Source organism: Trematomus bernacchii, unplaced genomic scaffold (genome assembly GCF_902827165.1).
Source record: "Trematomus bernacchii unplaced genomic scaffold, fTreBer1.1, whole genome shotgun sequence".
NCBI lineage: Eukaryota > Metazoa > Chordata > Actinopteri > Perciformes > Nototheniidae > Trematomus > Trematomus bernacchii.
Genome location: NW_022988007.1, coordinates 2037950 through 2052202, shown reverse-complemented (window position 1 = coordinate 2052202; position 14253 = coordinate 2037950). Strand labels below are relative to the sequence as shown.

At 40.8% G+C, this 14253-nt stretch overlaps 2 protein-coding genes across 3 annotated transcripts in view; both read right to left on the bottom strand.

Annotated features, from left to right (window-relative positions):
- Positions 1 to 235: 235 nt before the first annotated feature.
- Positions 236 to 6425, bottom strand: panx3 (pannexin 3). 2 transcript variants are annotated; one of them, XM_034117243.1, is made up of 6 exons: positions 6374 to 6425; positions 5898 to 6090; positions 3093 to 3235; positions 2477 to 2691; positions 1332 to 2083; positions 236 to 894 (listed from the first exon to the last, which is right to left on the bottom strand). In XM_034117243.1, the coding sequence occupies exons 2-6, from the start codon at positions 6079 to 6081 to the stop codon at positions 836 to 838; spliced, it is 1353 nt and encodes a 450-aa protein (XP_033973134.1). In that variant the 5' UTR covers positions 6082 to 6090; positions 6374 to 6425; the 3' UTR covers positions 236 to 835. The 2 variants fall into 2 exon arrangements, with proteins under 2 accessions (XP_033973134.1, XP_033973133.1); XM_034117242.1 differs by lacking the exon at positions 236 to 894 and having other exon boundaries at positions 911 to 2083.
- A 2549-nt stretch (positions 6426 to 8974) lies between these two features.
- pknox2 (pbx/knotted 1 homeobox 2) overlaps positions 8975 to 14253 on the bottom strand; it is a 118554-nt gene continuing 113275 nt past the window's right edge. The window contains exons 8-11 of the mRNA XM_034117241.1: positions 13062 to 13181; positions 12655 to 12731; positions 11833 to 12005; positions 8975 to 11029 (exon numbers count right to left, since the gene is read on the bottom strand). Of these exons, the coding sequence (XP_033973132.1) occupies positions 10761 to 11029; positions 11833 to 12005; positions 12655 to 12731; positions 13062 to 13181 (639 nt within the window). The 3' untranslated portion in view covers positions 8975 to 10760. The remainder of the gene's footprint in view (positions 11030 to 11832; positions 12006 to 12654; positions 12732 to 13061; positions 13182 to 14253) is intronic.

Sequence of the window (14253 nt, the reverse complement as noted above, 5' to 3'; positions counted from 1 at the left end):
TCTCCGCTGTCCTTAAATGTATAGTTGAGTTGACTTTCTGATGTATTTCATTACAACTATTTGCTATATATAAATTCTACTTATCAATCCAAATTAAACAAGAACATTACAACTAATATAATGGATTATGTGAATAAGGATGAGAAACACCAAAAATCGAAAAAACTGAATTTATTTATAATAACATAAAATACACTTTATTAATTCATAGACAGAACTAATTGTATTTGTTCAATGTAAATATAAGATAAAGAGAGCAATAATGATAATGAGTACAACAATATTTGATATGTTTACTCTTCAGTATAAGTACATATTATTACTGACAATCTATAGATGCTGCTGACACTGACAGATGTTTTTCTGTCTCATATCTGACATACACAAATATTTCATACTCGCATAACTCCTATTTCTCACAAATGTTCAATCTAACCAGGTCATGTTCACAAATATTTGTGTTATATACTTTACTGATACTTGTGCTGTATGTTCTCACGACATAATAGCCACTTTCACTTGCGTTCTCTTTGAATTTAATTGAATTCCTTTATTGTCATTGTATAGGTACAATGACATTTAAAAAGCCTTATTTGTCTTCTCGCCATCACTGGCCTCCTAAACAATACAGATTCACATGCTGAGTACGGACAAATCCACTTCTATTGTTTCATTCATTTGTAGCCAGAACAATTTGCCCTGTAATTCTAAAAGAGGTTATTTGTGTTGTGTTTGGACTGTAGAAGCCCTTGATTGGTATCCCCAGTCTTTGTAGGAACAGTACCACTGTAGTGTTTCTGTTTTTGTAATCACATTGATATAATCCATAGGAGGCTTAGTAATGACTAAATGGTGTAGTCTCCTTCAACTCGTGGTACCCCTGGTGGTTTGGCTCTGTGAAGAGACAGAGAGGGCAGTTAGGGCTAGGAAGTACCACACATCTATCTCTTTCTACATTAGAAAGTGATTTCTAAATACTCTTTTAGAAAAAAAGGCAGTTAAGTTTGGCTTCAAAAGGAAATAGCAAAAGCAATACAGTAACAGACAAAAAATAATAAAAAAACACTAAACAATGTGGTTTTGAATTTACTTGATTTTGCCCTGACAGAAGATGTTTCTCAAACTCTCAGGTCCATATGAATAGGACCTGTTTCTGGTATTGAGTGTTGTTCAGTGGAAACGGCTTGTGCTACCTCATTAAGAGGACTTGCTGTTCATTTCACAGCCTGTATCTGGAGGTTACATTATAATCTTCTGTACATCCCAAATGATGAAGACAAAAATAGCCACTAGCAGAATGCGTTTAAGTGTGTAGATAAGTGTTACGGTACCGAGACTCATATTCTCCTCCACTAGAGGCCTCTTCTCGCTGCAGTTGACCACTCTTCCCTGCGCCGCTCCCAGAATAGTCATGATGTCGACTAGGTTGAGTTTCCCTTCCTCCTTGGCCTCCACCACCTCCTCTGCCAGCTCCATTGCAGCCTCTTCACGCTCTTCCATCTCTTCTTGGGTAAGCATTGCATTCAAGCTCTGCCCTGCAGTGGTGTTGCCCACCTGTGGGGGCGCCAGGGAGCACAGTGCCCTCACTTTACCATAGGACATCAGGTGAGCTACGTTGGCTCGCAAGAAGAGCAGCAGGACATTGAGGTCGTTCAGTGGGCAGCCCAGTCTCCGGCGGTTGAGGAGGTCAAGGGCCGGGAGGATCTCGTAGACAGATATAAAGGTGGTGTCCCAGACAAAGAGGCGAATCATGCTGAAGAGGACGATAGGAGCCAACAGGACATAAATGGCACCATTGGCCACGCTTATCACCTGGAAAACCAACTGGCCAATCATTTTACACTGAACCAGTTCAGGAATCCAGTTCTGATCTCGCAGCATTCCAGTGCGGACGAAGCAGCTGAACTCGTCCTGCAGGAAGGCGGAGAGGTGGAAGTAGGCCAGGTAGAGACAGGCAGCTGTCATGAAGGTCAGAAGGAGGAAGCCCCTCAAGAAAAGCATGCTAACAAGGAAATAGGAGTTTTGTTTGCACCGCAAGTATCTCTCCAGTAGAGGGTACTCAAAGTATCGCTTCTTCTTGGCCCTGCAATTGGACAAGGAAAAGAAACTCAGCAAGATATTCTCCTTCATGTTCATACAGACACACACACCAAGCTGGAAGCATTCAACCCCACCCACAATCTTCTACTTTTAGTTACAAGGAGTTGCCCACCGCAACACCCACATCAGTCCCCCACAGCTACGAGCCTTACATAAGTGTATATCAATGATAGTTGCATATGGGGGAGGAAAACGTTTTTAAACCACAATTTCCCTGTTAATGAGGACATTCAAACTGACAGCACACGATCAATTCCGTAACCTTTGAGCAACATTTTACAATAACAGATTAGGTTGTTTGTTGCTGCAATTACCTGAAATCAGAAAAAGAGCATTGAATATTTGTGCGAGAAGCCATCAGTTGGTGGTCCCTTACCTTTGCAGTTCGGCCTGAAATGTGAGCGGGTTCTTTGTGTTCTGACGCATATCAATGATGCTCTGGGCCATTCGAATGGAGCGGTTGTAAGAATTGTCCAGTTCGTCAATTATGAAAAGCAGGTCGGAGCCCAGTGTTGGCATGACGAGCTGGCGCCAGATCAGAGCCGGCAGGTACATCAAGACCGCCATGGCCAAGAGAGAGTAGGGAAACATCTGGAGGGAAAATGATTGATAAGAAGGACATACCAGAGAGGGAGATTGAGTGGCAGAAGAGTTGAAACAAGTCACATTGACCCAATTTCCCCCCATGGATCAATAAAGTATTCCTGATTCTGATAATCAATCCCCAATATACCAGCATTACCAATGAACAACCAAAGGTCCTGTTTAGAACTACTTCCCTGTTTGTATATGGGCCCTAAATGTTAACTGAAACTGATATGAAAAAATTGATTTATAAAAAACAAATCTTCTAAAAAAAGGTACTCTGACATTTTGAACTGAAGTTTTGCAAGTTACAGTAAAGAGAACATGTATTTCAGCAGTTCAACTTAGTCAACAACTTGGGTGGAAGTAACATGTGTAGCAAGCTGGATCAGAACCTCTCAACTTACTTTGTGTACCCAGAGTGAGCGCTCTTCAAAGTTCCCATCGCTGTCAAACTCATGATGCATCAGAGAGTCCCAGCAGTACGTGTCTACATAGCTGGCCTGCTTGATCGTGAAATTGCTGGGAGGGAAACAGCTGATCTGAGGCCCTGCAGAATAAACAAATGTTGATTTGTCACATCATCTGTTAATATGGGGAATTACTCACACACAAACTTGCACACACACACTCACACACAAACACATACACACTGAATGTCGACGAGCCCTTTTCTTTTCAGTGGTACAGAGCTTCACAGAAAAAATCATGTGTTCCCAAATGACAACCCTTCATTTAAAACTCAGGGCCACTCCATTCCAAGTTGGGCCTCCGCCTTATATTTTGTTCACCTTGATATAAACACATGTAGTCCAACCACTTACAGTAAATATATGCTCCTCACTAGTCTGTCATTTTCCAAACAGAGAGTTTGGGAGGGAACACACCACGCTGTGCCCCACCTAATTCAGAGTCTTACAACATGGAGCTTTTATTTATATACCACATCTGCCTGCAGTTCTGTAAGTAGAAACAGAATGACACTAATTTACTGTCAGGATGGGATTTCTCCTGCCAGCCCCCCCACTATAAGCAACTGTTACATTTATAAAACAGGCCTGTGTGTGTGTGTGTGTGTGTGTGTGTGTGTGTGTGTGTGTGTGTGGTGTGTGTGTGTGTGTGTGTGTGTGTGTGTGTGTGTGTGTGTGTGTGTGTGTGTGTGTGTGTGTGCATGCGTGCGTGCGTGTGTGTGTGGTGTGTGTGCGCGCGTGTGTGTGTGTGTTTGAATGTGTAATTAATCAGCCACATTTTTAAATACATAAGTGAGACCCAAAATGTAGTTTTGGCAGTTGATGGAGGATGATCATTTAAAAAATAGTCTTAGATATTTACAGAAAAGTTACAGCTTATGTTTTAAAACTGAAACTGAAACCAAACTTAGCATGTGTTGTCTACGTTGGTAAGTGTCCAATTTAATTAAAATTGTAATTCATTTTGCATTATTCCTATTTCACATTCTGCAAGAGAAAGCCACAACTTTCTTCAAATCATACAGCATATTGCATGGACATTTGTCAAAATGTTTTAAAGATATGCGCATAATTCATTTGATTTGAGTTTTCTAAAGTGTGTTATTTTATTTATTTATTTGTATTAATAATGAAACCCTGTTCTGGACAGATGGATGAAGCAGTGACCAGAGCAGAGGTTGGTTCTTCATCACTGTTTGTCCTGTACTGATGGAAGCTGCTTGCATACCCTTAAATGATGGTGATGTGTTCATAATACCAACTGACACCACTATTTGTTCTCATGGTGCTTTCTGTGGGAATCTGTTTTTCCAGTTTGTTTTTGGCCGCACTATATAAAAAAACAGCAGCAGATGCCTATTCTTCCTCTTAATTCCCAACCCCTGTGAGCCCTTTGGCAATGAGAAGGAACCTATGTTTCTGCCACTGCTCCTGTCTCCTACTCCCACTCTCCAATTTACATTGGCAGATTATCTCCACATTACTGCTTTGTACAAGCATTCTTGGCTGAGAGTCCAGGTGCAGTAAGTAAACCCGACTCCAGACAGCAGCGCAATCAAGAACTGTTGTTAAACTGACAACCCAGCGTATACTATAGGCAGCCAAGATCCATCAGTGGAGCCCCTCAGCCCGCCACCACACGGTGTTCTACACCCCCTCCAGTTAATCAACATATCCTCTCATTTGACTCAAATAGGAGGGGGCTGCAACAGAAGAACTTTGCCTTGTAATTACATCGTGCCAGCGTTAGTGAACGCCGTTCTCAATCATCCCCCATGGCAATTAGCATCAGGAGCATCCGGCTGATTGCAGACCAGCTCTGGAGAGACAGCGTTTAGTTCAAAGTCAAGGCAGTCAACATCTTTAGAAATACACTTCTGCTTTAGACATGCCACGTCGTCTTTGTCAGCCGGGCTTACATCCTGACCACGGACGGACCAGTTGTTTATTATGTTAAAATCCACCAATTTCTTTCCTCAGGTCAACACTTCAGGCAGTAACAGAAACAACAGAAGAGTCAATAAACTGAGGAATTCCAGTAGAGGGTACTCAAAGTATCATAATCATTCACAAGTTATTTCAGTAATTCTATGTTTTGACAGTTTTATCATAGTTGTGAATGTGGTATCTATTATGCCATCCCTTTCTTATTCCCAATTCATCACACAAAGAAGCTTTGTCAGGATCCTTGGCATCACTTTGTAACGCCTTGTATACCCTTTGGTGTAACTGAGAGACAGGTAAGCATATTACCTTAGTCAACATGTAAATGAGATCTTGCTGATGGAGGTTTTGAAGTCAGAAGTTAATATCCTAATGTTATGATAGGTGTTGATTAAGTGTTTTCTTCCAATTGTATGACAGGACCCTAATATTGTTAAGTAAAGTGCCATATAATTACATAATTCATTCTTATTGCTCTGTTTATTTAGTTCCTTCATGTAAGAATGTAAATGGATGAGGAGATGTATCTGATTGCAGGATAAAAACCTGGGGAAGATGTTTTTAAACTAAGCTCTGTAATAGCAACACATTTGGTTCACTTCTTCAGTACATGAAAAATTACATTTCTGTCTAAACTCCTATGCTAATGTTGAACCTTTACATTTGTATGCTATTACTTCTTATCACAAGTTCAACAAAATGCAGTTTAGCAGGTCATTTATAAAGAATTCAAGGCAAAACTGCACAACAGTGTAACTGAAACACAGAAAATATCATCAAAAAGACAGAGCTGCTCACCCAGGGAGATCTCGCGGGCGAAGGCCATGCCCACCAACATGAGCGGCAGGCCCACAGACACAAACTTGATGACCTTGTCCAGAGGAAGCTCCAGCTCCAGGTGGCTGAGCCGGTCCAGCCCGGGGCCGCCCTGCAACAGGGCGTCAGACAGCATGGCCTTGGCCGCGATCTGGGCGATGGACATTTTGAGCTCCTGCCCAGTGATAAGAAAAAGTGTTTTTTTTTGTTGACACATTTAGGTAGCAGAGAAGATAAAGTGTGCTGTCAGAACAAATCAGACTCATGACCTCTGTCACATGCCACTGCTTGCCTTTCTCTATATTATCTCTACCTTAGCACGGGTACCTATACATTTAAAGGAATAAAAAACCTGTAGTGGATTACTTTTCCAATTCTGGGAAAATTCCAGTAGAAATGAAATTCCATTATTAAATGTTCTCATTGCAAACATATGATGGAAATCTGAGCCAACTTACCTTATGTCTTCCAGCTTTCTTTGGTTAAACTATTAGAAAAATGCCTCCTCTAAGGGCCTGCACAGTGTTGGAAAGCTTCTTAAGTATTCAGGGAGGGTCTCTGTAAAGGAGAGGCTGGATCTGGGCTGGACCGGGCCGAGCCCAGTCTGGCTGTAATTACAGAGAGGACATCTGGGAGCATGGAGGCGCCCAGATGGCACTGCAGCAGACCTCCAGTACTCTACACTGGGCCAGGCAGTTCAGGCTGTGAAGCACGGTGACTGTGGCCCACTTCAAACAAGTGAACCCTGGCCAGCGGCTTTTCCAGCCTCTGTCATTCTGAGACTATTTTTACTGCACTTCAGCCTCAGGGATAGTCATGTTTCTGTCCAACGCAGGGTTTGAGAGAAAAAATAACTTTGCATTTGATTAAATCTGACAGTACCATTGTGGATGGAAAAAACTAAACTGTGGGGTTTCTGAATCTGAAAACATGCGGTATACAAATGAAACTAACAAACAAGCCTTCATTGCATGGCCTCTGTTTGATATGTGTCTGTGTTATATTTTGTGATGATAGGGAGCCCCACAGTCACAGCCACTTAGCTGAAGAGGGGAATAGTAATTTGAAGAATTTGTACTCAAAACATTAGTCATTCATTTGGAGTTCTGTTGCCATCCGATAAGAAAGTCAAACATCCATTTGACTTTTGGTCTGTTTTTGTTATCCAGTGAATATCTGGCTCTTTTTTCATTTCATTTAAATCGTTTATTTGAATCATTGCACATTGATGAACACTTTAAAACAAAATAATGCTTACAAGTGTAAATGAGCCGGATTTGAGCTTTGAGCTAATTTCCATCTGTAGTCCCTCTCTTTAGTTGCCTACTGCTCCACTGTGTATAATCACATTTGTATGACTTCTGAATGGACATGGAAGAAGTATACAGTGGGTTTCTCGTTAAATAAAAACGATTCAAAACATAGGCAAAGAAGTTAGAAAAAAGATTCTAAAATACTCTGTAAAGACGAGTGAGGTGATCATTATTTTGTTATGACACCAGTCTAATTGTACAAATGCCCTTTCACATGCTCATGAAACATTATGCAAATTGCAGCCTTAATCATCTTCAAAAAAGAAATGTAGGAATGAGAAGTGTATGGATCAGAATCATCAGAATACATGCACTGTTTGTCTTTGTGAGTTGGTCTTCAGACAAATAGAGGTCAAAAAGGTAAACTATGAAACAGGATTTTGAAGATAGATAGTTACAGTGACTTAAAATGTATAGCCTATGTAATATATAACATTGTAATCCTTCTTGTAATCCCCATTTCTTTTTTAAAGTAACAGTAATCTGATTACATATTTTTTTAATGTAACTGAAAGTGAATAATAAGTTACCTTTTTTTTGTATCCTGATTACGTAACCCCATTATGTAATCTGTTACTCCCCAAGCCTGAGGGTGTATAACATATTTCAAATATTGAAGTCTACCCTCCATGCATTATTCAGTGTTGTATTCATTGAACCCTGAACCCTGCCTGCCTGAGGTGGACCACACTGCAGCACCAACCTGACTCTGTATAAATAACAAATACTCCAGTCATTATGTATGACCGGTTCTGCTGCTAATGCTACCCCATGATAAATAACAGTTCCAACCCCAGCTGCAGTATGGAGACTCGTGTTCTTCCTGTTCATACAGGCTCACAGGCTCCTCTGACCTGCTGTACACAAGTCCCGTGTGGAACAATTATAGAAGACATTTTGTAATGCCCATACTCTCAAACTACCTTTATTTTGTATTAGATGACTTTATAAATATGGTGATTTCCTCCCATATTTGAGATCCTTTGAGTATGTCTTGCTAATGTCAAGGATTAATAGCCCATCACATGATAGCTACCTTCCAGTATATCATTTTGAAGCTCATCATAGCTACTGCAATTCAAATTCCTCCCACTGAAGGAGGAGAGAAGTAGCAGAGGAGAATAACAGATATTTTAATAAGTGTATCTGCAATGAAAGAATGACCTTTTTTTTAGGTGGGAAGAAAAACAAAACAAGGATTAATTATACACAGCCTTGTAAAACAATACAATGTGGCCCGTGCACTGCACACCCACAGGAGTTATTCACATTTACTCTGAGGAGGCAGAATCCACATTGAGGAGTACAAACCCTGTGGTGGAGAGTTTTTTATAGTCGTTGGAGAGCGTTTGGGCGGGCATCTTCCAGTAAGTGAAATCACAGGCTGCAGCTTTAACCAGTGGGTGGGAGGCTGCACATTGGACAGGGAAATGAGGGAAGTTAAACCAATATTTAGACTAACTCTATAATCTGGAAACATGTTACAATGTATCAGGGAGTGAGAGGGTTGGGAAGTGTCACACACACACACACACACACACACACACACACACACACACACGTATGCCTCACTCTACGGAAACAATGCCCTGTTTATTATCTAGTGTTTAACTATAGTGCTTGAATCTCTAAATATTCTCATAAATTCAACTGAGTACTTCCTGTTTGGGAGTTTCTTTCCCAGGATGCATTCAGGCTAAACACATGCAAAACTTTCATTTCACAAAGTCAAAGTCAGTACCTTTACATGTTTTAATTATTCAAATTGATCTATTGAAACACAATAGATTATGACAACCAAGTGTACAAATGAAATAGAAATATTCCCTATTGTCTGCCACTGGTTGTAGAAGATCCATTAAAAAAATCAACTGAGAAAAGAATATTAATGAGCAACAAACTTCACAATGAACAATCAGAACATTCAATATAACATGGAGTTTCTTTTTCTAGACATCTTCACATTAGAAACGAGCAACTCAATGTGTGTTTTAGTACAAAACAGAGAACTCTTTCACAGTTTCTTCAAAATCCTTCACATAAAATTGAAAGAGACGTTTTCTACTGAGTTATTTTTCTCTTTTTCTCACTTTTTTCAAAATTCTCTTCTTTGTCGCCTTGAAAAGTTTGTCAGTAAAAGACACTGGCCATTGGCGGTCTGTGTGATTCCGCTTCATGTTGAGGAGAGGGTGAGACACTTCGTCCTGACTGCAGTGCTTGCCATGCTCTTATTTTGTGACAGAATCACCCGAGGTCATAAAAATACATAAGCAATTTTCTAAGACTGACTTGGTGGCTGAAGTCCAGTATGTGCATGGTCACCAAGTAATACAACGGCCTGATTCAGAAAGAGTGTAGCACATGTCCTGTTGTTCCTTCAGCTACTCTGATGCCATGCAAAGAAATACAAAATAAATATGCAAACATTCAACAGCCGAATGCAAACATAAAACATCTGATATACATACTATACTGTATGTGCAGTCAGCATACACTGGTTTATTCGTTTTTTTGCTCATGGGTGAAGAGAAACAATGTGAACAAAAAAAAAAGATTGAAAAGTCATGCTCTAAAAGGTTTTCTGCAGCAATGAGTCAAGTGACGAAGTAACACACAGAGTGAGTGTAGCCGACCTGAGAACCCATGAGTCATGAGAAGGCGTGACGATGTTCCAGCAGTGGAAGCAAACACAAACAGCTTCACACCTTTTCTAATGTTCCTTTCTTTAAGAACCTCACTCTATTTTTAGAAAGCAAAAGACACACTTACTGACTGAGAGTGAAACATTGAGAGTACTTTCAGTCGCATGAAGTGAAGAGTTAAAAAGCTGCAGATCTTCTTGTAACTCTTTTAATGGTGCTGCAATTTTGGAGATATACCAATTATGTTTGCATTGTTTTCACATGCAGTCAAAACATCTCACTGTGCAAAGATCTTTTTTTTTTTTGATGCATCTACGACTACTCAAGATGTTTCTGTTGACAGTAACCTGAGTTCAGCCTCAGACATGTCATGGCTGTGTTCTAAACAGTTACTGTAAAGTAGTTCATATCTCTCAATTTAAAACGGGCAGTTATCGTTTAAACCTTTAAGTTCCTGCGCCATTTCTGCCCATGACTAACAGGAGCTCAAATGTGCTTCTACACAATAAATGTGTTATTTCACATAACTGTATTAGGTTAGCTGAAAGCAATAATATGAATATTATTGCTTTCAACTAACCTAATACAGTTATGTGAAATCTGTTGACATAATACATTTCATTAAAGGCAACGTTTCAGTTTGTTCAGTGTATCCAAATATTTCAGGGGCTCACTGCATTAGAACATACGATAATAAAACGGAACAACACACATTTGTCATTAAACTCATATTAGTCCTCTGTAGCTGTGATGGTCAGTGTGAATAGGCTCCATGGAGTCTCTGATGGAAACACACTCATGCTTCTCTCAGTCACTCAGCATCAGAGCCGTCCATGTTGGCTGTGATGAGTCTGAGAGGACGATGGATTCAAGTCTCTTCCTTTAGACCACTACTCTAAATCCTCTCTGTGCTCCATGCGCAGGTCTCTCTGTCCCCCTCCCCCGCTGGACATTTGCCTTCCCCTCTCATTCTCCTCTCCATCTCCGTCCTCCTCCTCTTCTTCCTCTTCCATTCCTTCCTCCTCTTCCTCCTCCTCTTCCTCCTCCTCTTCCTCCTCCTCGGTGCCGTCCATGGAGTCGTCTGCTCCCAGCATGGCCTGCTGCATGGCCAGGGTGGCCGAGTCCGAGGACAGCGATTGGAGACTGTCCATAAGCGGGTCTGGGGGGGGGGCAGGAAACAGAGGGGGGGTGAGGATATATAAACAGACTCTTCTATTTATCTGTGCAGGCTACTGTTCTAAATGTACTTCCATGCAGTCAAGGTAAGGGTAGCCAATGAACGTCATTTTAAAAGGACTATTTTAAATAATTAAATACCAGGGACCAAAATAATGGAGACACATTAAATTGCACTATAAGTTGATTTGGAGTTTTTTTTATATTCTTTCAATTCAAATGTGTAAAGTGTGGTGCTTACACCAAATACACAATTAATAATGTACACTAATGCCTAGAGGCAGAGCATTTCAAAATGTCTCCCTGATGGAACACAAACAACACCAATAAATAAACAAACAGATTTGACTATGAAGCTACTACTAGTACTAATACTAGGACTATGACTACCACTACTACAACTAATACTACTACTGTTATTTGTATCACTGTTTGTTTAAATGAATGGCGGAAAAGTTGGATTCTTTGTCTTTACCTACTACAGCTGCAGAATAGAGATCATTAATAAGCAGATGATGAATAACAGGCAATGACTAACATCTTTAATTTAAAAATAGGCTTGAAATTAACGATTTATTTATGTGTTATTTTCACAAGATAGTGTTTCAAAACACACTCACAAGACAGATGTTTTTCAGGAAATGTATACTTTTGCCTTCACATATTCTCACCTTGATAAACAAAGAGTCAACAGTGACATCTAGTGGGGATAACACTCAGGTTACATTCAAAACATTGTATGTGTTTGTTCTGTTTTCTTTATTAGTAAATGTTAGTGTGCCGTACTGTCTGAGTTGTTCCCTGATCTGTGCGCCTGCAGAACTCCAGCCACGATGGAGTCGGGCCAGAAGCGTTGGGTGGGCCGGTGCTGGGACTTCATCTTCTTGGCTTTGGGGGCGGGGTCCGGGTTACTGGCATCCAGCATGGGCTGCAAGATCCGCCGGCGAGCGTTAATGAACCTGGGGGAACCAGAACATGACATTTCAGATTCAAGATAGGTTCCCTTTAAGAAAACCATTGCATGATATTATCAACCATAAAACAGCTTAGTGGATAAAGTATTTTGAAATAAGATCAATTTGGGGAAGAGTAAATGAAGAGTTTGTTTCTTAAACACAGAGGACCACAACAGGGTGAGCTTCAATAAAGGTCAATACAACAGTATTGACTATATCCTTAAATGTACAATGATCAGAAATCAAACATAAATAGTAGCAACAAACTCAACATATCCTTTCATCTTCTTCTATCTCCTCTATACTGCCTTTTCAAGTGGATTATTCAAAAGTATTCTCAAATATGATTAAAACATTTAAATTCTGTTTCTTAAGAAAGGAGAGGGACATAACATGACAAACATAACAAACTGTTCGACACACTCCCCTCTGGCAGGGGGCTTCGGACCATCAGGATTCTGAACTAAACCTGATTCTGAAGGCCCACTTCAGGTGTACCTGATCCATGCGACCAGCAGGGGGCAGCACCGTGTCAGGATCTGAGGAGCTCTATGGTCAAGTTCAAGTAAAACCTCAACTATTCAAATAATACAAACAGTATTTTTCTGCATACATTTGTATGCATTCTTCTCATAGGAATACAGCATCTTACCAGTTGTTGACTTGCAGAAGGGTTAGATTTGTTTGTCCTGCGATCTGCCTTTTCTCATCTTCTGTTGGATATGGGTGCTGAAAGAAGGCAGAACCAGCACAGCAGTTTTAAAGTCGTTTTCTTCAATGAATGTCATTCATGTGCCACTTACTAATAAGTTGGTCTCCTCATGTACTACAAACACTGAAATGCTCTACCTCCTGACACCCAGAAAACGTCCTCCTTACTTACTCTCCATAAACATATAAACATCTCTCACATCATCCTCTCTGCTCCTATAGCTGCCACTTTTTAACCCTTAGAAAGGCCTACCTGCATGAACATTTCACACACACACACACACACACACACACACACTCACACACACACACACACTCACACACACACACACACACTCTGTGCCTCACCATGAGATGCTGAAAGAGCCAGGAGCGCATGATGTTGGTGGCGTGTTTGGGCAGGACCCCCCTCTTATTCTTGGACTTCTTGTCTTCGCTGTCCAACAGGGACGCCAGGTCCATGTTTAACTTTATGATAAAAAGCAGGAAGAGCAGAGATGAGAACAAAATAAAAGATAATGAAAGGAGAAGAAAGGGATAGATGGTAGGGCTTAGTTATTGTTGCCATGGCAACAAAGGGAGACTACCAATTACCTCTCTTTTTTTCAGTGGCAAGGGCAGAAACACCTCCTCAAGTGTCACCATGGAAACTGAATTTGAATAATGATACTTAAAATATAAAAAAGCAGCACCCTTGACTATGTGGAAATACAAGAGGGTCAGTCAGTCGTCTATTCACTGCTTCAGCCCTCTGTCAAAGTTGGATTTCACACTTTGCTGCTGAATTATAAAGGTTCTGGTACAAAGTGGCACTGCGTTTAGTTGGGTTTTTCATTTGTGTTGACCTAAGCCTGTCTTTGTGTTCAGGGAGGAATCACTATTAGAGGTTATTGGTTGGAGTGCGGGCTGAAGGACGAGATGCTCTCAGAGTATTGACATGTCTCACAGCCTGCGGTGGTCTCATGGATGTGTGTGTGTATCTGGCTGAGCCTTGGGAGGACTGACCACACCACCCACTGGACATCTCAGATTATGATGGCCATCAAGAGTTCTGTGGTGGTGGTCAAGGTTAAGTTAGCCCCCTTCCATGCTGCACCTTTTTTATTAAGGGCGTAGAGGACAGGGCTAGAAAAAAAGTCAAGAGGAGGCTATAATCAGTATAGAAGTGGTGTACATCATCTGAAAATGTGGAACCGGAAAAACGTTTTTCAGGTCCAAAATCCGTAGTAAACTTTGTTTTTTGGCTAGACGGCTAATCCACATGTAAACGCTTTGAGCATTTTAGCTCTAAAGACAGACACACACTAACATATATTTTTCAGATTTCTGTAGGATCTGCATTGTACGAAGATTGCACTTCCTTTTGTTGAAAACTGTTTAAAAAATCCTTTCGTGTCAATAAAGCTATGTCATACATCTCCTGGCCTGGACGTCCACAGTGTGTAGTCTGTGGCTGTTAAGTTTCTCAGCCTGTGATGGACAGCTCATTTCAAACACGTTGCAGAAAATGGTCTCACAACAATGAAATATGGGGACTGAC